This window comes from Diabrotica virgifera, chromosome 5 (genome assembly GCF_917563875.1).
Source record: "Diabrotica virgifera virgifera chromosome 5, PGI_DIABVI_V3a".
NCBI classification, from domain to species: Eukaryota; Metazoa; Arthropoda; class Insecta; order Coleoptera; family Chrysomelidae; genus Diabrotica; species Diabrotica virgifera.
In genome coordinates this window covers 116,191,058-116,213,938 of record NC_065447.1, presented here as the reverse complement: position 1 = coordinate 116,213,938, position 22,881 = coordinate 116,191,058, and the positions used below count along the sequence as shown (strand labels likewise).

The following is a 22,881-nucleotide window of genomic DNA, read 5'->3' as shown; positions in this document are numbered from 1 at the left end:
GGGCTGTAATTTTTTTTTGTGTGCACTATTGTATATAGGTAAGTTAGGTTCAATCAACCTATTTTTGACCCCAGAATGTGTGGTAGAACTTATGACCAATCTTTTCGGGACACCCTGCATAATACAAATAATTCGTCTTATCGAACTTAAAACTTGTGTTTACGTATCCGGTAAAGTAGCAAATCAGGTAAATTGAAATTAAAGAAAACAGCATATTACAAACAACAATTTTATTCAACAAAAAAACATACCTTTGATCAGTCTAGAAATTAAAACAAATAATAACTAAGTTACTCTTTACTCTTCGTGATGTTCAACTGGTACCCAGCCTGGGTTACCGTCCGTTAAACTGTTTTCTTGATGCCCGCTTAAACCACCTTCTTCGATATTGGGTTCCTGTGTTTCATAGTTTGAGACCTGTTCGGAAGTTCCTAAAACGAAGAAAAAAAGTTTAAGCAAATATTTAGTCAAACTATGTATTAATTAAAAACGGCTGTGTCTCACCATTGCTCTAACGTTAATAGTTTTTGATTTACAAGATGTTAAAATTAAAAAAAAATATTTGCAGTTCCAAGAAACCATGTGTAATTTTAAACAGTAGAAACAAAAGTATTGGCTTTTAGATAAAATGCAGTTTTAATAAAATATTCACACTAGGATCTTCCAACTTCTTGGCAATAAGTCAAATATTGCTTGAATTCACGCAGCACGTTTTCAAACGGTGCAGGTCGAATAGGGTTAGTTTCGATGTATGTATGTATAGGGGTGTAACGAAAAAATGTTTTTCTAATTTCAATGTGGAATAGTGATAGAAAGTTGCCTACAGCCATTGTTAAGCCACAAATAAAATATTTTTCCAAACAAAATATTTTTAAAGGTGCCGCAAAATAGTTGAAAATTAGAATTTTTAGTTAAATTTTGCGAATTTTGATGGTTTTGGTTTGGTAAAAAATAGCTATTGCAATATCTGAATTCATATTTTAAATGATAAATACACACTTTAAAACTACTCTTTAAAGATAATTTTAGTTTTAACTTACAATAATCCAATATTTATTTTTATTAAAACTGGCAAAATTTGAACTTGAATTCCACATTTAAAGAAATATTTAATAGTAAATATTGATTTCATGCCTTAATATAATTTAACATTCTAACTATAGTAGAAGAGCACATTTCAATAGAGGAACCTGGATCAACCTTCCTAGAGTATATAACTCCTGCTTTCGGAACAGGTGAAGCTATAAAAGATAGTATAATGGAGCATTTTCAAGGTGACAATCCTTTGAACATTTCCAATATAACAGCTGTCGGATACTATGGAACTATTCACTATTAGATGTGATTCTATTCACTGTAAAGGGTTATTACCCTACATCTGTGGCTTTTGCCCAGTATTCATGTTTTTTGTTGTGTTGTTAAGCAATTGCTCTTCTATGAAGGTATTTTAAGAGGACGTAAGTTTTTCACTCATTTTTTATATGAAAAAAAATATTATCTTAAATATGTCCTTTTAGGAAGCTCTGATGATGGCACGTTATGTGTTGAAAGTACTTAGCTGATATAAAATATATTTTTTAGACACTATCAAAAGTTTTTTGAGAACATACACCTGTTTGCCGTTTTGACCTACTATGGAACTGCCACTAACACCCGTGTTAACAATTGTGTAATTGCTTTTGTAGAAAAAAAACCTAAATAATAGAGGCCCTAATGAATTTGGAGTGGTTTTAGGCAAAGAACTTGAAATTTGTAACCAGCTTCCTGTAGTTAGTTTCGCTCCCATGCAAAACAACCTCCCGATTCTAGAGATTAAGGATGATCACAAATATTTACATGAAATGTGCAATGCAATCTCAAGTGGTGTATGTCCTTATGATGTTTCTTTAAAACCCCCTGGGAAATTAACTCATTCACGATGGCTTACGTTGGCCAATCGCATTCTTACGTTATATGTTGCAACAAAATATCCTTCAATTAATCTGAAAACTTTTCCTATGTATGTAATAAAGGTGTATGCCTTAGTCTGGTTTCATATCAAACTGAAACCATCTTGTGCAAATGCATCAAAACATAATATATGGAGACTCATAAAATTTTCACGTTATGCTTGTGAGGAACCTCCCCAAATAATTGATCCAGTAATTCAAAGGAATGGTTACTTCTCTCACCCAAAAAAATGTGATTCTCTCCATGTTATGCGACAAGAGAAAACACATAAGAGAGCTATAGGTCTGGATCCCGCGTATGAAAAAAAAAGTTGATTAATAGCAAGCTGAAAATTTGTTAATAGCTTAAGGGTGTCTAGTCGGATAAACTTTGATATATGGGAACACTGGAATAGGGGCAATTTTAATTGTGGAACAGGTTAAAAATTGGGAACGGTCAGACCACGAAAACGGCACTTTTATTTTGTCCGACAGAATAGACTTAAACTCTCCGAACAGAGCTTAAACTCTCATGCAAAAATCAGACTGCTATTTATCACCTGTCATAATTCCTGTCACTTGACATATTCTACATGTTCCACTCATTAAAACGCCCATTTGGTGATAAAATAGCAGTCTGATTTTTGCATGAGAGTTTAATCTCTGTTCGGAGAGTTTAAGTCTGTCCTGTCGGACAAAATACATGTGCCGTTTTCGTGGTCTGACCGTTCCAAATTTTTAACCTGTTCCACAGTTAAAACTTCCCTAGTTCCAGTGTTCCCATATATCAAAGTTTGTCCGACTAGACACCCTTAAGCTATTAACAAATTTTCAGCTTGCTATTAATCAACTTTTTTTTTCATACGCGGGATCCAGACCTACTAGGTCTGCGGCGACTTTTGAAGGAAAGATCAGAACTCATAAATGGTGTAAGGAAGTTTGTTGTCCCGAATGTTGTTGCAATTAATGCCAATGACTACATTGATATAATTAACTGGACGAAAGAAGAAATTACTGAGCTTCCTATGACAAAACATATAACTGATAAGGACTTAAAAAAGTATATAAGTGATGCAAGAGATCCTACTTGTCAGGTGTAGGCAGCGGCGTATCCTGGGATGGGGCCCAGAGGGGCCGGGCCCCCCCAAGCGCTTCATCGAAATTACCAATTCTATTTTTCACCACGATATAAAATACAGAAACGAAAAAAAAACATTCTCTCTCTCAGATATAGTTAATCTTCTTAGAAGCCAACTGCCCACCGCAACAAGATCATAAAATTACAGTTATTTTAAAATCTTGGGTTTGTCTCAGGGTAACTCTCTAACGCATCTCATCTAGCCGACGGTCAGCGACCTTGAGCCGAACAGGAGCGCCCTATCTAGATTTATTTTCTAGCCACAGCCACAGATTCATTCGCTTAATAACCGTTGCTCGGACGGGACGTCCTGTTTTCAGTATTTCAGTGGTGCGGTGTGCGGACTGCGGATTTAGTTTTCTGGCGATATTGTAGTATTTCCACTTCCACATGTGCTTCTCGTTAGTTGAAAAGATAAGAAATTTCATTCAGTATTCTTGACGCGACACGTGTCCACAAAGACATTGTAGTAACGTTTTATTTCTAAAAGTTATAAACTATTTACAATTTGCTCAGTTTTTATTTTTTTAAAATGGACAAATTTATTATAAAGAGACCTCGTCTGGATATTGAGAGTGAGGGGGAATCTAGATCGATAAACGTAAGTAGATACTCAAATAATAATAATTATTTTGGATTCAAATTTTTATACTTTTGTGGCCTGTTGATAGTTTTCCAATTTTTTTATACTTGTTTCTTGTTTGATTTCAGGTTGCAACATGTTCAAATGATTTTTCCAATCCATCTACTTCTCAGGCCACTACCACCAGCTGTTCCAGTTTCCAAGGATGTTTAAAGACTCAAGTCGAAGTTGAAGGATTGGTATTTGCAAAAAAAAATATTGGGCATTTTGTTGGAGTATCAAACATAAGTGATGCAGATAAGATAACTTTATTACGAAGAGTATGGGAACCTTTGCCTTCCCACAAGTTCTGTGTTGAAATTATTGGGTCAAAGAAACGCACTTTCCAAGTTAAATGGCTGCAGAGATTTCCTTGGTTGGCCTACTCTGATAAGCTGAAAGGTGCATTTTGTAAATTATGTGTAGTATTTTGTCCATCAGCAGTTATTAGTGGATATCATGAGTCTCCGGAAAACTTAGTAAAAAAAGCTTTCCGTAAATGGAAAGACGCCATTGAAGTTTTTCAGAAGCATTCTAGGACAAAATACCATCAACACTCAAGCATAGCAAAAGATGAATTTTTTAAAGTTTTTGATGGACAACAGCAAAATGTAATTCAACAATTGCAGAAAAAAAAAATAAAACTGAAATAGAAAGAAACCGAAACATTTTAAGATCAATTATCGAAACCATAGTATTGTGTGGGCGACAAGAGATACCATTGCGAGGCCATCGCGATTCAGGTCGTCTGTCACTTGAAGAACCTAATATAAATGATGGGAATTTTAGAGCTTTGTTACGCTACCGAGCTAATCATGGTGACAATATATTAGCTGAACACATACAGCATGCTCCAGGAAATGCATCATATTTCAGTCCCAAAGTGCAAAATGAGTTAATAACTCTTATGGGGAAACAGATAGAAAGCGCCATCTTGACGAGAGTAAAAAAATGTACCTTCTTTACACTGCTAGGTGATGAAACAACTGACATAAGTCGTGTAGAACAATTCTCACTTTGTGTTCGTTACGTTGATTTTGAGTGCATTGATCTGAGAGAAGACTTTATTACATTTGTTCCAGTAGATGACGTAACCGGAGCTGGTCTTGCTTTTGCATTACAATCACAAATCATACGGCTAGGACTTCGAATGGAAAATGTTCGTGGTCAAGGTTATGATGGAGCATCAGCGATGCGAGGGGCATTCAACGGTGTTCAGTCGATCATAAGACGAGATTTTCCTAAAGCAGTGTATACACATTGTTCATCACATTGCCTAAACTTGTGTTTAAGCGATGCTGCAAAAACACCATGCATCCGAAATTGTTTCGCCAAAATATCTCAAATTAGCACTTTTTTTCGAGCTTCAGCAAAGCGAGCTAAGATTCTAAGAGATGTGTTAGAAGAAAGAGGGAAAGCCAATAGTGGTCTCCATAGATATTGCGAAACTAGATGGGTGGAAAGGCATGACGCAGTTATTGTTTTAGCTGAATGCTTTGAATGCATTATTTCTGCACTGGAGGTTGTCATCGAAAACCATAAAAATGATGCAGCTATCGAAGTTGCTAGTCTGCATACAAGCTTATGTAAATTCGAATTTATAATAACGTTGACTATAATGTCAAAAATGTTATCTGTAACATTAACTACATCCAAATATTTACAAAAGGAAACTCTTGAGTTAGGTGCAGCGTTAGAAAAAATCAGCTTGACGGAAAAAACTTTTTCTAACATGAGGACAGATGACGAGTTTTCAAAAGTTTTCAACATGGCTCAATAATTAGCAAACAAATTAGAAGTTCCTGTGATGGTTCCGAGGATAGTTGGAACACAAAGATTTCGGTCAAATATTGAATCACGAACTCCAAAGAGTTTTATCGTCGTACGGTATACATTCCTTACATAGATGAAATAATGACATCCCTAAAAGACAGATTTTTAAGTCACAAGGATATATTAAGAGGGCTTGATAATTTTGTGCCCGCTAACTCTGTCAAAAAACAATATGAGGACCTAAGACCTGCATTAGAGTTTTACAAAGATGATCTGCGGAGTTCAAACAATTTCATTCTGGAAGCGGAGTACAATCTATGGAAAACTCACTGGCAGACATTTGCAGCAGATAAATTACCCAAAAGTGCGCTAGATACCCTTAGAAACATGGACTGGGACATGTTTCCTAATATTAAAATTTTATTAACCATTCTCGCCGTAATCCCAGTTACAACAAGTTCAGTAGAACGATCATTTTCAACGTTGAAGAGGCTGAAAAACTACCTCCGGAATTCTACTGGGGAAGAAAGATTAACAATGTTAACACTACTAACCGTCCACCGAGATATACCAGTAAATATAGAGGATGTCATCAACGAGTTCAACAGTTCAACAACCAGAATATTAAGTCTTTCGTGATAAAAGTAAACAGTAAGCAATAAGTATTATACTCTTCTTTTATACGTTATTTAATTAAAAGCTAATGTTCACTACTCTTTTAATTTTTCATGGCCTACAAATTTAGTTCATATAAATTTAAATACCCTCATACATAAATTTATTATTATACGATATTACTTTCACATATTTTTCGCTATTAAGTATGGTTCAGGTTTGCGTTTGATTGAATTTGGATAATAATCTATGAAAATAGTATAACCTTCATATTTATATTTATAGATGGGTATAGGTATATTTCTAAAGTAACTGAAAGGGCCCCCCCCCAAAAGAAAATCCTGGTTACGCCACTGGGTGTAGGGTGTGGATTTTCCGTGTTTTCCCTGTCATACAGAGGTAGTGGAAAGAGTCGTAATGCTCGTGACTGAGTCATATCTTAGTTTCTTGTGTGGTCTTCAAGCAAGAAATGGCTTTGTTAGAGCAAAGATTGCTTCCCAGAAGAATATGCCCAAGTTTGAGACAAAAAACAATTTATTTACGTATCAAGAGGAATATTGTAACTAAAGAAATCTTATAGCAATGTGTACATATATAGCAATGATAGCACTGTTAGTTGTTATTAGAATAAATTTGACTAAGAGATGTTCGCTATGGCACCGGGTTAAATATACACGATATTTGAAATTTGCTGTATTTTTTGTTAAAAACCTATCTTTTCAGAGATCTTGCGGTACCTCCAGATGTAAACTTAGAACAAAAATATTTTGCAATTTTATTGTAGACATGAAAAGGCAACTTTCAAGTGCTATTAGAAAGTTTAAAAAAAAATTTTCCTATCCTTTCGTTCCACCCTAATGTTCGCGTTCCACGCTATATTCAATTAAAAATATCTTCATGTAGACTGCACGCGGAGTATTATCCTGGTTCAGTCAGAGGGAAGAGCATATGTATCTCCAGACAAGGGGCTAAGAAGCCCCGAAACCCGTAGAGATGATTGCTGTACTATCTGATTGAACAAGAATATAATACGACTGCAGTTTAGGGTTACAATGAAATTTGAAATAGACACTAATAAATTTCGAAGCCGGTGGAGCACTCTCTGATTGAACTGGAATAATGATGCGGCTGTAGTTTCGTATTGCAACGAAATTGAAAATCGTTATTCATTTTTGAAATTTAAAATGTTTATTCATTTTTAATTTATATTTACTCTATTTGGAATACGAAGTAAACCATTCTTGCTGGAAATTTACCGCCTGAGCAGATGGGATGTGAATTATAAATTGTAAAATTCCCTCATCGTCCTAGAGTCTCAGAATCCATATGGCTTGCATTTTTAGAAGCCTCGGATGGTTTAAACAGAGAACGTTTTCCATTATTATTTTCCATTATATGTGCTATGAGATTAAAAACTTCAACTTTTTTTTAACAAAATACCTAAAAGTTATTCCCAGTATATAATAATGTAACTAGATAATTCTTACTATAATAATAATCTGATTGGACAGAATTAATCACGTGTGATGAAAAATCTTACTACACGAATGGAAGTTAAAATCCTTAAAAAATATTCCCTAAAATTAAACAAACCTACCATAATGTTCTCCACCATTTTGTACTCCATAGACGGGTGAGGATCCTGCTCCATGAGAATCACCATGTTCATGCACCGACACTGGGTATGGTTTTGGCACTTCTACGGGAACGGGAACATGTTTGACAATTTCATGGGGCACTGCATATGGTACTTTGACGTACTTAGTCTCAACAACAGGATAGGGTTTGGAAATGTGAACTGGATAGGGATGGGGGACTGGAATTTTTACGGGGTAGGGTTTTGGTACAGTAATTGTTTCGTGTTTGCTTTCATGAATGGTATCTCCGGGTACAAATCCTTTGGAATATTCACCAAGATGAAGTATGTCATATTTGGGGTAAGAGATTCCACCAAAAGTTTGCAGATCCGGAATACCTTCTAGCTTTGTTGACCCAATTCCTGGTCTCGCCTTTGCTGTTACTGATAAACAGCAAATTGCAATGAAAGTGGTCTGAAAAGAAACAATAAGTTTAGTGTTTTTTTTTTCGTACTTAATGCGTCATTACTAATTAACATCAAGCTGATATGCGCTTCTTATAGTAATACCGTATTTATTTGTAGGGTTCTAAATCTTCATTAATGCTAACTTTTAAAAGAAATGTAGCGTCAACCAATTAAAAAATGGTAACCTTTTTGTGAAAATTAATATTAAAAAGCATTTTCAGACCAGGCAGAGCTTTTTATAAAGAATAACTTTTTTTCTTAAGAATAATAATCAAAGTTTTCAATCCTAATAGCAACATTAATAATATTGAAAAATATTAAAAATATTACTAAAAGATTTTAATTTGAAAACTTATGGGTCCATTTCACTGGTAACACCTCCAAGGCACTCCAAGGCTTCTAAAATTTGCAAGTCAGATGGATGCTGCAGTGAAGGCAAAGGGAGGGAATTCTAAAAAGTTGCAATTCACAACCCCCCGTCTGCAGCTTGGTAAAGTTCCAACGGAAAATGGACCTAGTTACTCTATAGGAGTAATACTAATATAAAATAAAATAAAAATGTATACCATTTTTATTCAGTTGCAATGCGAAAGCAAAACAATCTTATTTTTCACTTAGAACAGGGAGCGCTGTCCAGCACTCTGAATCAACGATTTTCGACTCTTATTCGAGTCATCATCTTATTGCTGCTCTCTGCTCGAAGTGACCAAACCATGAAAGTTTATCCCCACATTGCAATTGACGTGTATGGATTAGGTGACTAGCGTCATCTGGCAATTGAAAGGTAAAGTTTTCAATCTTAATAGCAACATTAATAATATTGAAAAATATTAAAAATATTACTAAAAGATTTTAAATTGAAAACTTATTGGTCCATTTCCCTGGTAACACCTCCAAGGCTTCTAAAATTTTGCTAAAGTCACTAGCCAGTTGTGTCTAAATTTAGCGAACCGACTATACCCGTATTTTGAGAGAAACTTTAATTTTTTTATTAACTACAAGGATGTAATTGCATATTAGAACATCGTTTTTAATTCCAAACTACCTTTTAATGTTAAGAATTTTTGATATTGTCAAATATAAAAGTACTTTACTCTTAAGCAAAATTAATTTTTTTGACATACCTTGTATAATATTAACCCGCGATCAGTGACGTTCCCATGTGTAACAAGATCACCGACGTGTTAGATTTTATCTAACACATTGTTCATTGTAAATTAAACCCAAAAATTAAGAAATATAATACGCATATATTTAATAAACAAAACTAATTACTTCACTCCAAACTGACTAAATTGAGCTTACAAATAATAAAATTTTAAATAAAAAACAATAAATCAAGTCTAAAATATCCATAAAGCTGGTTCCTTTCAGCCTCCCACAGACACTCAGACTGAAACAAGTGCACTTAAATTAGCATGTGGTGGAGAAAGCATTCATAAAAATGCGCTATTGCAGTTTTCCGAAAAAAATTATACCGAAAACTAGAATTTTTTAGATTTTTTCTAACAGGGTCAATGATCGCGCGTTAATAAAATTTGATATATTATGATGGTTTGAATCTTGGCTTTTAGATTAGACCATGCAGAACTTTTTATCAATAATAACTTTTTTCGTAAAATTAGTAATAAAAAATTTCCATTTGTGTCCAACTTAAGTAAACACGGTGTAATGGAATATGGGTGTCCCGAAAAGATTGGTCATTAATTATACCACACATTCTAGGGTCAAAAATAGTTCGATTGAACCTAACTTACCTAAGTACAAATTTGCTCATAAGAAAAGATATAGCCCTTTGAAATTACAAAATGAAAATCGATTTTTTTCAATATATCAAAAACTATTAAAGATATTTTATTGAAAATGGACATGTGTCATTCTTATGGCAGGATGATCTTAAAACAAAATTATAGTGAGATTTGTTTACCCCATAAAAATTTTATCGGGGTTTTGATCCCTTAAACCTCTCCAAACTTTTGTGTACGTTCCAATTAATTCATTATTGTGGTAACATTAGTTAAACATAACGTTTTTAAAACTTTTTTGCCTCCTACTATTTTTTCGATAAGCGAGTTTTTATCGAGATGCGGCTTCTTTTTAATATATTTACATAAACTTTTTATGGGAGTTTTGTTCCTTTAAACCCCCCAAATGTTTGTGTACGTTCCAATTAAACTATTATTGTAGTACCATTAGTTAAACACAGTGCTTTTAAAACTTTTTTTCCTCTTAGTCTTTTTTTGATAAGTCACCTTTTATCGAGATGTGGCTTCTTTTTCAAAATATACCTAAAAATGTAAATTATAAATACATTTTCAGATTATTAACAGGTCTCTATAATCGTACTTAACCATATACAAATATGTGGTGGATTCGAAAATTATTCAAAATATCTCGATAAACACCGGCTTATCGAAAAAGACCTAAGAGGCAAAAAAGTTTTAAAACAGTGTTTTAACTAATGGTGCCACAATAATAATTAAATTGGAACGTACACAAAAGTTTGGGGGGGATTAAAGAACAAAACCCCCATAAAATTTTTATGGGGTACACAAATTTTACTTTAATTTTTATTTAAGATGCTGCTGCCATAAGAATGCCACATGTCCATTTTAAATGAAAAATCTCTAATAGTTTTCGATATATGAAAAAAAATTGATTTTCATTTTGTAACTTCAAACGGCTGTAACTTTTTGTGTGTGCACTATTGTATATAGGTAAGTGAGGTTTAATCAACCTATTTTTGACCCCAAAATCTGTGGTATAATTTATGACCAATTTTTTCAGGACACCCTGTATATTATATATTCCATTTTCACAAAACTGGTCATGATTCAATGTGTAATTCTAGGTACGTTCGCGGTTGAATGAATTCAAATCTTCAATTTATCAATATTATGTAACAACAGTTACACAATTATTAATATTAAGCATATTTTTTAATTATATAATTACACTCTCAAAAAAACTTGTGACAACTAGGAAGTAGAGCAGGAAATGAAATGTAAGCTCTTTCGTTTTATTTTTTTTTATTTCTTAGCTAAGTGATGGTTATCATTAATTTACTGTACAAACATTTTTGTGCTGTAATGTTTCTTTATAACCGTGCCCAAATAGGAAAAAACTTTCATATAAATGTAATACAATTTAAACGTATAAAATTGTTCCATATATATGAATAATCAGTTTATTGTTTTCCCCTTAAGTAAATACTGTTCATATAACATCCTGAAATTGATAAAAATGTTACAAAATTTAGACCGGGGCATATGAAAACATGTTAAATCACTATATTATGTAAGTGCCAGATTTAGTTACCTGGGGCATTTTGAGGTCTCGAATCCCCGCACAACCTATAGTAGTGCTAAGGATTATTTCTAAGGGTTTTCGGCACTGAATTGATTCGAACAGATTACTCGGTGGTTTTGGGGGTTGCTGAACACGAATACGTCATGAGAACCCTGGAGCACTTAGCTCGGGAAGAGACGCGCTCGTTTCTGTTACGTAATCGGTAGCGCTTTAGATTGAATACAACAATACGAATTTAAATACGCATTTAAAACATCTCTCTTTGTAGAATTTTTTAAATACATCGAGAAATACATGCAGAAGTCTACAAACTTACGAAACAAAAACTCACGAAAACACGTTAGAGTTCTTTAATTACCACATAAAAATTTAAAGGAATTCAAGATATTACAATATTGACGTTGGTTTGAAAATATATTTAAGTTAATTCTAATACATTTAGCTCTTAATTCTGAAGAGCCACATAGACGTATTTTATAAAAAATAGACTTTTCTGGAGAAACAAAAATATTACACCATACTATTGATAGAATTTGCTAAAGCATACAAAAATATTTTATTAACTGTAAGGTATAGAATTTTTAATAAAGCAAAAAAAAATAATAGTTTTAATATTTTCAAATTACCCCCCTCTCAGGCCAATGACCATTATTTTGTTGTCGAGGCATTAAGTTAAATAAAAATAGCTATTTGTATAACAAGGGAGCAAAGTGCTACTTTTCCTCCCGAGAATGAAGTTTAGTAATCATTCAAGGGAAGAAAAGGCACTTTACTCCCATGATATAAATATGATTTTTCCACCTCCCCCAAATAACAAGTCATTTTTTCATTTTTAAATAATTTATTTATGTAACCACCTAACAAAATTTATTAGAGAACTAAAACTAACAAGTAGGTACAATATAACTGTCAACTGTCAAATATAAGTCAAATTATTAATGTGAACAATGTTAAATCAAAATAACATGTATACTTTGGATAGAGGTACAGTAGGAAAAATGAAAGAATACCCATGAACGAACATATAAAACATGCTGTATTTTCCTGTCACCGTGTCACACAAAAAATTGGCCAGCGCAAGTACATGTAATAATTATTGTTACATGTACTTGCACTGGACAATTTTCTTTGTGACATAGTGACAGGAAAATACAGCGTGTTTTATATGTTCGTTCATGGGTATTCTTTCATTTTTCCGACTGTAGGTGAAAAAAATGTTTTCAAATTTAATTTTAAAAAAGTTTACACGGAGAATTTCTAAATATTAATAAAGTTTTTTCTCGAACGCATCCTTATAATACTTTAATTAACGGAACCTGTTACAAACCTACACATACGTTTCAGTATAAAAAATTGGCTAATCTATCTATTAGGTCCATGAACTTAAACGTATCAAGTGCAGAAATACACTTTCACGGCAACAAAAAACGAACTTATAAAAACTTGCATATAATTACCAGAATTATAAAACCAAAGTGAATGCTAATGTTGATGTATTAAAAATTAATTTCACATTTATCAGAGACTGGACTTTCGATATATTCGCAAAAAATATAATACAAGTTATTGTTGACTATGGTGATTTTGCAAAAATATTTAATTAAATTGTGTATCGCAAAATCAAATAACTTTTTATCTATTACTTTGTCGCACTAAGTTTACTAATGAGTTAAATCATTGTACGTAGCTAAAGCAAATCGCGGAATATCTAATCAGTTTGGGCACATGAAGATCAAATATTGTAATATGGAAGAAGTGTTGCCTTTATTGCAAATTGCTTGTGTAAAAATAATATACCAGGTAAAAAATATTGAATTACTGGAATGTATATGGTAGGTATTACTTGAGTATTACTTTGATAGAAGGGTACCACAAAACTATCTTGCCGATTTGAGATTAGCATAAACATACAGTATTGTATGGTAGAGTATGGTACAGCAAAAGCAAACAGAGGCCACGGGTCACCTCATTTAATAGGTCTCCTGATCTGCTTTTCAGCGATGGATAATTCGCATATTTATTTCTACAGGCCTACCAAAATTATGCACTTAGTTGAGTATGCAAAACTATAAAATAAATTTATTATTTCATTAACAAACGGTTCAATATCTTCAAGCACGTCAATTTTCATTTTAACCCTTATCCGGACAAGGTGGGCCAACGGGCCCTAGACGCCAATTATTTTATCATAAACTGATAAGAAAAATTTTATTGAATTTTATGCATCACTGAATTTGTTTAGAAGTATGCTTCCTTTAACATAGTCATGAGCTATTCAAAATATTCATTATAATTTTTGAAATTATTGCGTCGAAAGAATTTTGTCACGTAAAGGGGCAACACGGGCCCGTCGGACCCTATTTGTATTTATAGCTAAAGTCTTAATCTTTATTACAGAAGTTAATCTGGCAGTTAGGTAATGTTTTTGTGGATCACATAAACGACTTTTATGATTCCGGAAATCCAATAATAAAGTCTAAACGTGTAACAAACAATGTAAAATCTCTTTGATGTGAACATCAAAGAGATGATTACAATAGGTGTTATATCTATTCTAAATGAATTTTAAAATTTGATAATCACTGTTGGAATGCAATAATATTGTTAGGTAGGTACTTATACATATTTTGAAATAAATAATGCATTTGCTATCAGTCGTTGGATATCGATGTTAATGTCGAGAACTAAGCTCCTAAAATTATATTGAATTACAGTGAAAGTAGACAGTGCGAATAAAATGTCCCAAAAAACCAGTATCAGCTGCAGAACTGCAAGATATTGCTAATAATGTATGGGATTCCGGTGATGAAAGATCTCCTGTAGCAGGTGGAATTGAAAGTGACTCTGAAATTGAAGATCGTCTTTCGAAAGCAAGTGAAGAGGATGATTAGCAAGTAGTATTGAGTGATGATGAAGAAGAATGTGTAGCTACAAGTTCCCAGATTTTAGAGTATGTATTTTTTGAAACTAAGGATTGAATTAACTGGAAGGGTCAACCACAACCGACAGGACGTATGCGATCCTGCGACATAATAAAAAGCAATGTGCACATAGTAAGGTTAGCCCGTGGTCAAAGTGTAGATCATCCTGTTGATTCCTTTTGTTTGTTTGTGGACCAAAAAATTGTGAATGAAATAATAAAGTGTACAAATAAAGAAGCCGAAAAGTCCTGGGGATAGAGAACTGGAAATATTGCGACCCTACAGAGCTTTATTGGACTACTACTAACTGCAGGGCACCTGAGTGCCAACATCCATAATGTAGATATACTTTGGAGTAAATTTTATGGACCTACTATATTTAAAGCTACCATGGGGTTAAAACGATTCAGAATTTTCTAAGATTTGTTCGATTTGATGAAAAGGACACGAGGTCTGAACGAAGAAGGAACGACAAATTAGCAGCAATACGCGATGTGTGGAATCAAGTCAACCAAAACTTTTAGAAGTACTGTTTATCAGGAAAAAACCTAACCTTCCTAATATTTATTACTTGTGGATAAATATTTTTTCTCCAAATTTTTCTTGCATTTCATTATTTTTTGCAAATCTTTCAGGTAGATCGCACCCTCGAGGTAGACCGCATACTATAGTAGCATACTTAATCTAGACAATTTAAATTTAACTTTAATAAAAAATCAAAAAAAGAATATTAGAAATATATGGGTCAATATGAATAGTACATTCAAGAACAGTGGTGGGCCCAACGGACCCGAGTTGCCCGGTTACGTAAGTAAAATGTGTTGCCCGGATAAGGATTAAATAGCCTTAAATTATTATACAAGTGTTGGACGTTACGTCATCAATGTTGGCGTAATGACGTAATCGACTATTTTTTAAATTAAAACAGAGTTCACGGTATATCTCATTTGAAAAGTTTCCCAATCGGCTTTGCCACGATGTATTATTCTAATTTTTACTTTTACAGAGTGGACCAAAATTATGTAAAATTTAATTACCTACAATAAATACTCATTCACTAAACTAAATTACGTTAGGAAAAAATTTACTGCCTCTGTTTCCAATTGCATCATTGCCGGTGGTCGTCAATTTTATTGTTTCTTATAATTTCATTGTATATTACTAGACATTTATTATAACTTAATTATTGTAGTAATAAACCAAGAGTTTTTTTTTTAACCTTTCAGAAATAAATATCCCAATAATTTCATCGTTGCAAAGCCAATTAGGGGACCTTTCAAATGAGATGTCCCCTGTCCGGTGATTTCGGTTTGTATTAAAAAAATCCTCGGTATTAAAACTGCAACACTAATATAGTAACGTCCAATGCATTTATAGCAATTTATGTCATATACATACATGCACACCTTAACAGAATTTCGAAGCAACCCGTGGGAAGCAAAAAATGATGGCTCAGGAAAAGATTGAGAAAAAAGTTACTTTTGTAACCTCTCATAATTATAAAATATAAAAGGGAGAAGCGGTCTTGGTTATGAACTCTGTCCCGATATCCCAAATGGTTCTCAATGAGCCCAATCAGGGTCCTACAGGCCCTAAGATATTAGTTTCGAGTTCGATCAGAATTAGATGTAAATGTAGGAAAAATTTTAGATGAGAGGATAATGTTGATGAGGTTGCTACAAATATTGTTGCAATATACTAGCAACTATTGTCAGTAGATATTACTAAACGACGAAGAAGACCTGGAAAGGTCAGTAGTCTACTTTATGGCTGTAGTACTAGCCGTAATGATTTATGAGCAAGATTTATTGTACAATTCTCCAAGTAGAATTTTTAACATCCGATATGTTTAATGTCGATCAGATAGCCAAGCGGGGCAGATGTTTGACCTCATTTTTCTTCATTGCCGAAATGGTCTAGCGGAAGTGAGTTCGAATCCCTGGACCGGTATACAGAAAAATAAACAGGCTGATGCAGTAGTTTAAAATTCTAAAATGGATCTGTGGCTTAGACTGGAATACGCTGGTGTCTAATTGGCAATGGGGGAGCAGTATGGCAAGGGATAAGGGTCCTAGAATGGTAGAATATGCGGACATTATTTGGATTTATGGATTTTGTGACGTAAAAAAATAGAAAATATCAAAGTTCGTTTCCAAACCATTAAATTTTTGAATCAGTGTTTTACTATTTAACCCTTATCCGGGCAAGGTGGGTCCGGCGAGCCCGAGACGCCAATTCTTTTATCACAAACTGATAAGAAATTTTTTATTGAATTTTATGCATCACTGAATTTGTTTAGAAGTGTGTTTCCTTCAACATAGTCATGAGCTATTCAAAATATTCATTATCATTTTTGAAATTATTGCGTCGAAAGAATTTTGTCACGTAAAGGGGCAATACTGGCCTGTCGGGCCCTACTTCTATTTATACCTAAGTCTAAATCTTTGTTACAGAAGTTAATCTGGTACTCAGGTAATGTTTTTGTGGATTATGTAAAAGACTTTTATGATTCCGGAAATCCAATAATAAGGTCTAAACGTGCAACAAACAATTTAAACATCTCTTTGTTGTGAACATCAAAGATATGCTTACAATAGTTGTTATATCTATTGCAAATGAATTGTAAAAACTGATAATGATTGTTGGAATGTAATAGTATTTTAGGTAGGTACCTATACATATTTTGAAATAAATAATGCATCTGCTATCAGTCGTTTGAGACCGATGTTAGTGTTGACAACTACTAAGCCAGCAAAATTATATTGAATTACAGTGAAAGTAGATAGTGCGAATAAAATGTCCCGAAAACCATTATCAGCTGCAGAACTGCAAGATATTGCTAATAATGTATGGGATTCCGATGATGAAGAATCTTCTGAAGTAGTTGGCATTGAAAGTGACTCTGAAATTGAAGATCATCTTTCGGAAGCAAGTGAAGAGGATAATCAGCAAATAGTATTGAGTGATAATGAAGAAGAATGTATAGCTACCAGTTCCCAGATTTTAGAGTGTATAATTTTTGAAACTAAGGATTGAACTAGATAAAAAGCAAAGTGCACAAAGTAATGTTAGCCCTTGGTCAAAGTGTGGATGATCCTGTTGATTCCTTTTGTTTGTTTGTGGATGAAAAAAATGTGAACGAAATAGTGAAGTGTACAAATAAAGAAGCCGAAAAAGTCCTGGGGATTGAGAACTGGACATATTGCGACTCTACAGAGATATATGCCTTTATTGGACTCCTACAAACTGCAGGGCACCTGAGTGTCAACAATCATAATGTAGATATACTTTGGAGTCAGTTTTATGGCCCTACCATATTTTCTCTTTTATACTCTTTCCTCAGAAGGGTTTTCACACAATAATAAAAGGCAACAACAACGTAATCTTTTTCCAGGGTATGCGTAAATACCAATCCCTCTTTTCAAATAAAAGGGCCTATTAGATTTAAAAAATATTTTATTTATTTATTAATTAAGTCTTCTTTGGCTCCAAATCTTTATTACTTGTAAATAAATATTTTTTCTTCAAAAGTTTTTTTGCATTTCATTATTTTGTGCAAATCCTTCAGGTAGATCGCACCCTCGAGGTAGATCGCATAGGTACTATAGTAGCAACTTTTTTAATCTAGTGAATTTAAATTTAACTTTAATCAAAAATCAAAAATGAATATTAGACATAATATATGGGTAAATATGAATAGTATATTAAAGAACAGTGGTGGACCCAACTGACCCGAGTTGCCCGGTCACGTAAGTAAAATGTGTTGCCCGGATAAGGGTTAAAAGAAAATAAAGAGTTTTTAAATCTTCAGTCCTGATGGTATAAAGAACACATTTTTAATTCACAAGAATGCATGCAATGCAATAGTAGAAGTAGATATAAAAATCATTACCAGGAAAGTAAGTATAAAACAAATATTTAATCACAGGTTCATTATCACATGAAAACATTCAACTCAATTTATATACAGGAAATGAAATAGGTAGATTAGTAAGGATCGATTACTGTACATGACCCTATTTAACGGAGAAAAAAATATTTGCGAGAGATGGAATTAATAGCCCGCGCAACTCCCACATTTGGGCAGATAAAATTCCTCTCAGAAACTTCGAATGTTGCAATTCTGCAATAATTCAAAGTAACATTTCTTCGAAATAACGGATAAAGCCCAATTTATCTTACGGCGACGGAGACGCGGACGACACGGCTGTCTTACGGCACATGTTGAAGTGTCGTGTGATATGAAAAGCATTGGCTAGTTTATTGTACAGCGGAACGGGGCGACACCGGGGGCGTGCGCCGTATATTGTCCCTACAGCACGTACCGTCCACGTCCTGTCGTAAGATAAATTGAGCTTAAATATTAAACCGAACTATTATTTAAAATAAAAAGGTGTTATGAAGAACCAACAAAAGTCTCGTTAAAAGTGTATAACAAAAACTTAACCAAAAAAGAGAATTTTCTGGCTTGGTAGCTTGCGCAAGTTCTTTAGAAAAACCTTAACCTTAATACCTTCCGGTAAATTTGTATTCGCAATTCATCCAATTTTCCAACAAAAAAGTCCCATGAATTCTTGTTGATTTATTGACATAATCTGGACAACCATAAATTTGAAAAAACTTAATCTTAAAATTGCTGAGACATAATACTCCCGAAACCGTATTTTAAATAGGAAAAAAGTACCTAACATAGATATATTATTGTCAATTATTGAATAGTCGTGCAAGAGAGGAAACTCAACAGCGGAGAGATCATAGAAAAATTAAACACACAACCTTCGCCGCCATATTTGTATCAATGTTTGTGTAAATCGAAAAAACACAATCCAGAATGCTAATTCATATTAAGAGTAATATTTTAAAAGTGAGAAAAACAAGTGACAAATATTTGAAATAATCGATTACAAATAAATTAATAATTACTTAGAAATATTTTCAACTACATAATATGTAAATCAATAGTACAGTAGCAACTTTCTAATAAACATGGCCCCCCAAAATACAAATGGGTAGAACATCCCAAAAAATCTACTTTAAATTTCAACATACTCTCTCTGTGGCTCAGTGGTATAGAAGAGTAAGGATCTGTTTTTAGGTGGATGTGAGAGGTGGCATTCAGATTTTTGCGGATAAAGTTAGGTGATAACTTCGTTAATAATAATTGATTTATGCTACTTCTCAAATATGCCCGGAACATTAATAAAAAAAAAATAAAATATTTAAAAATTTCAAAAAATTTCGTTTTTTTTTTCTAATTTCTTTCCTTATAACTTAAAAACTATTCATTTTAGAAAAAAGTCCTATAGAAATATAACCAAGATAATTCAATTTCCTATCAGATGCGATTGGTCAAAATTTTTTAATTTATCGCCCTTGCTTCAAAATAGCAATAAATATAAAATAAGGGGGCAAAACAAGCCTGTCTATATTCAATGATTTTCCATCACTTAGGTTACACTTGGAACCTTCCTAATTCGCTTAAACATTTTTTGTTATGTGCTAAAACCGTACACCAAATTTCATTAAAATTGACTTACTAGATTTTGCGTAATAATCTTGCAATCTAAAGTTTTTTTAAAAAATTTAATTTTTTTAAATTCTTGCACAACAAAAACTAGAACATACAAAGATTTATCAATTTTTTTACATATAAAGAAGTACTCAACCTATCTAATGCACTTTACGGAATTGAAATCGGATTATTTAAGCAGCCTCAGCAATGTTTTAAAGTTATAATAGTTATTTTCCTAACAAGTGCAGAAAGTCATTCTTTTCCGCACGCGACTGCAGTTTGCCGAACGACGCGAAGCGGGAGTTCGGCAAGCAGTCGAGTGCGGAAAAGAGACTTTCTGCAAGAGTTAGGAACAATATTTTTTCTAAGAGTCTTTAAAAAATTACCAAATCTTAATCAATTAATTTAATTAATATGAAAATACATACACAAATTAATTCTTTGACAAGGTTGTCAAAATCAAACTTTCAATATAATTAGTTAGCATGACGACGATCTTGGTTTCCATGACGATGATTCAAAACGACTGTTATTGTCTACCGATTTGACTTTCGAATATGGTGTCAAAATAATATTATTTCATCGAATTGTCGCGTTAATTTCATTAAAACAGGAACACAATAAGATATATTTTAAATTAATTAGTAAATAATATCTAAATATTAGTTTATTGCATGTATTATAATTATTTTAACGCCATATTAACATATCTAAATTAACACGCATGCGGAAAAGTAAAAACCGCGTGCGGAAAAGTAACACGCGTGCGGAAAAGTGAAACTTTCTAAACTAAAATGCGTGCGCGAAAGTAGACATTTTTGCACGCTCGTAGAAAAACAATTTTTTGGCTTATAAACAAATTAGTGCTGTGGCCAGGAGGGGGTGCTACCGGCTTCTTTATTTAGATGGACTTACCCAAGTTTTTATGTATTTTGACCCGTAGAACACGAATTTTTTGGGTAACAGTTGATCCGGATGTCAATAAGATTGTTATAAACAAAGAACTTAAGGAATTACATGAAATCGATTTTTCGAAAAATAAAACATTTTTTTGTATTTCTTGGGTAATTCTAAGCAAAAAATGTTCTTACAAGTTTTTTCGTAGGATGCATAGCTTTCGAGATAAACGCGGTGGAACTTTCAAAAAATCGAGAAATTGCAATTTTTGAACGCGAATAACGCTTGATTAAAAAATAAAATAGCAATTCTGCTGACAGCATTTGAAAGTTTAAGTCAAATTATACCGGTTTTAATTATTTGCACTGCTAAAAATTAATTTTTTTATTATTAAACAAAGCTATTTGTAAATAAATTTAAAAATTTACCCCATTGCTGGGGCCCCTTAAATAGTCCGATTTTAATTCTGTAAAGTGTATTAGATAGGTAGAGCACCTCTATATATGTAAAAAAATTAGCCAACTTCTAACTGGTCTACTTTTTTTCACAAAGATTTTAAAAAATTTGAACTTTTTTAAAAACATTTAGATTGCAAATTTATTATGCAAAATTTATTAGGTCGATTTTAATGAAATTTGGTACAAGATTTAAGTACGTTACAAAGAATTTCCTAAGCGAATTACTAAGGTTCTAAGTGCCACCAAAGTGGTTAAAAAATATTGAATAACAACAGACTTATTATGCCCCCTGATTTTGTATTTATTGCTATATTACAGAAAAGGTATAATACCTAAAGACATTTTTTACCAGTTTACAAAATTCAATTATCTTTATTTTATTTCTCTACGACTTTGTTCCAAAACGAATCGTTTTAAAGTTATAAGTAAAGAAAGCTGAAAAAAATCGATGTTTTTCGAAATTTTTAAATATTTTAATTTTTTTATTAATGTTCCGGGCATATTTGAGAAGGAGCATAAGTCAATTATTATTACTGAAGGTGTCACCTAACTTTATCTGCAAAAATCTGAATGCCACCTCTCACATCCAAAAACAGACGTTTTTTCGCAGATCCTTACTGGTCTAGTATAAGAGAGTCTAGCTTTGGATCCAAGGTCGTGTGTTCGAATCTCAGCTGGATGGGAAATTTTTTATTTATTAAAAATTGGAAATGAAAATAAATAGTTTATATTCTTGTGGTATCGGTACTCACCGGAGGGACCGCAGACGTTCGTATACAAGTAGCGACTCTTTATAAAGACAATGAAGTCGAGTTTATTAAGTAACAAGACTTTTACTCAACACAAACACACTACACTTTACACTATATGATTGTCAGATCAATGGTACCATTCTAATGTCCATTAGTTGTCAAGACATTAAACTAAATTAAAAAAACATAAAAGATAATACATTTTGTGTCTAGATGTAAACAAATTAAAAAATATATATATCAATGGAAATTAAAAAGTCGAAAAAATTTTAATATATATAACGGGAGATTCTTTAAGTATCAGTATAAATAATTTTTAAATGGGACAAAAATGTTAATGTATAATTTCTAAGAATATATCCTTTATTTTATAATAATTATTATAGTTATTAGTATTGTTATATAAATTGTCAGATTATTACTTACCAAGGCATTCATGGTATTTGATACACTAGATAGTTAGGAAGTAACTGCAGAGGTGATAGGGGAGAGAGCCTTTTATATCGGATCCAACATTTCCGGTATCTCTTTGGGTTAACATTTTGCTTCCACTTTCAACAAAAGTTTACAAAAAAAATGGTATTATACAGTTTTGTTGCAATAGTCCATTGGTCGTTGATACGTGACAAGGACAGAGATACTTTTCACTATCTCCTGTGAGGACTAATTTCATTGATTATGTATTAGGTGAGAAATAGAATGTGCCCGTCATATTCTGTTAAAAATTCATGATGGTTAAGAAGATAAATAATGCAGGAGCGGCTTAACAAAAGGATTATTTTATTAATACTTTCTAATGTCTCGATTTAAATGGTAACGAACGTATAAAAACTTTGCAAATAATTTTGTCAAGGTGAGAAGGTTACCTACATACAATAAATAGAGAAATAAAGATTATCTCGTTTATTAATA

The 22,881-nt window shown here is 32.8% G+C and overlaps 1 protein-coding gene across 1 annotated transcript; it reads right to left on the bottom strand.

Annotated features, from left to right (window-relative positions):
• Positions 1-215: 215 nt before the first annotated feature.
• Positions 216-22,508, bottom strand: LOC114342831 (uncharacterized). The gene is made up of 3 exons (XM_028293640.2): positions 22,396-22,508; positions 7,674-8,127; positions 216-431 (listed from the first exon to the last, which is right to left on the bottom strand). The coding sequence occupies exons 1-3, from the start codon at positions 22,405-22,407 to the stop codon at positions 298-300; spliced, it is 600 nt and encodes a 199-aa protein (XP_028149441.1). The 5' UTR covers positions 22,408-22,508; the 3' UTR covers positions 216-297.
• Positions 22,509-22,881: the final 373 nt, after the last annotated feature.

Excerpts from the sequence above, each read along its gene's own strand:
- LOC114342831 (XM_028293640.2), bottom strand. Across the intron at positions 432-7,673 it reads AAATGGTGGAGAACATTATG|GAACTTCCGAACAGGTCTCA; the intron begins GTAGGTTTGTTT and ends TCTTCGTTTTAG.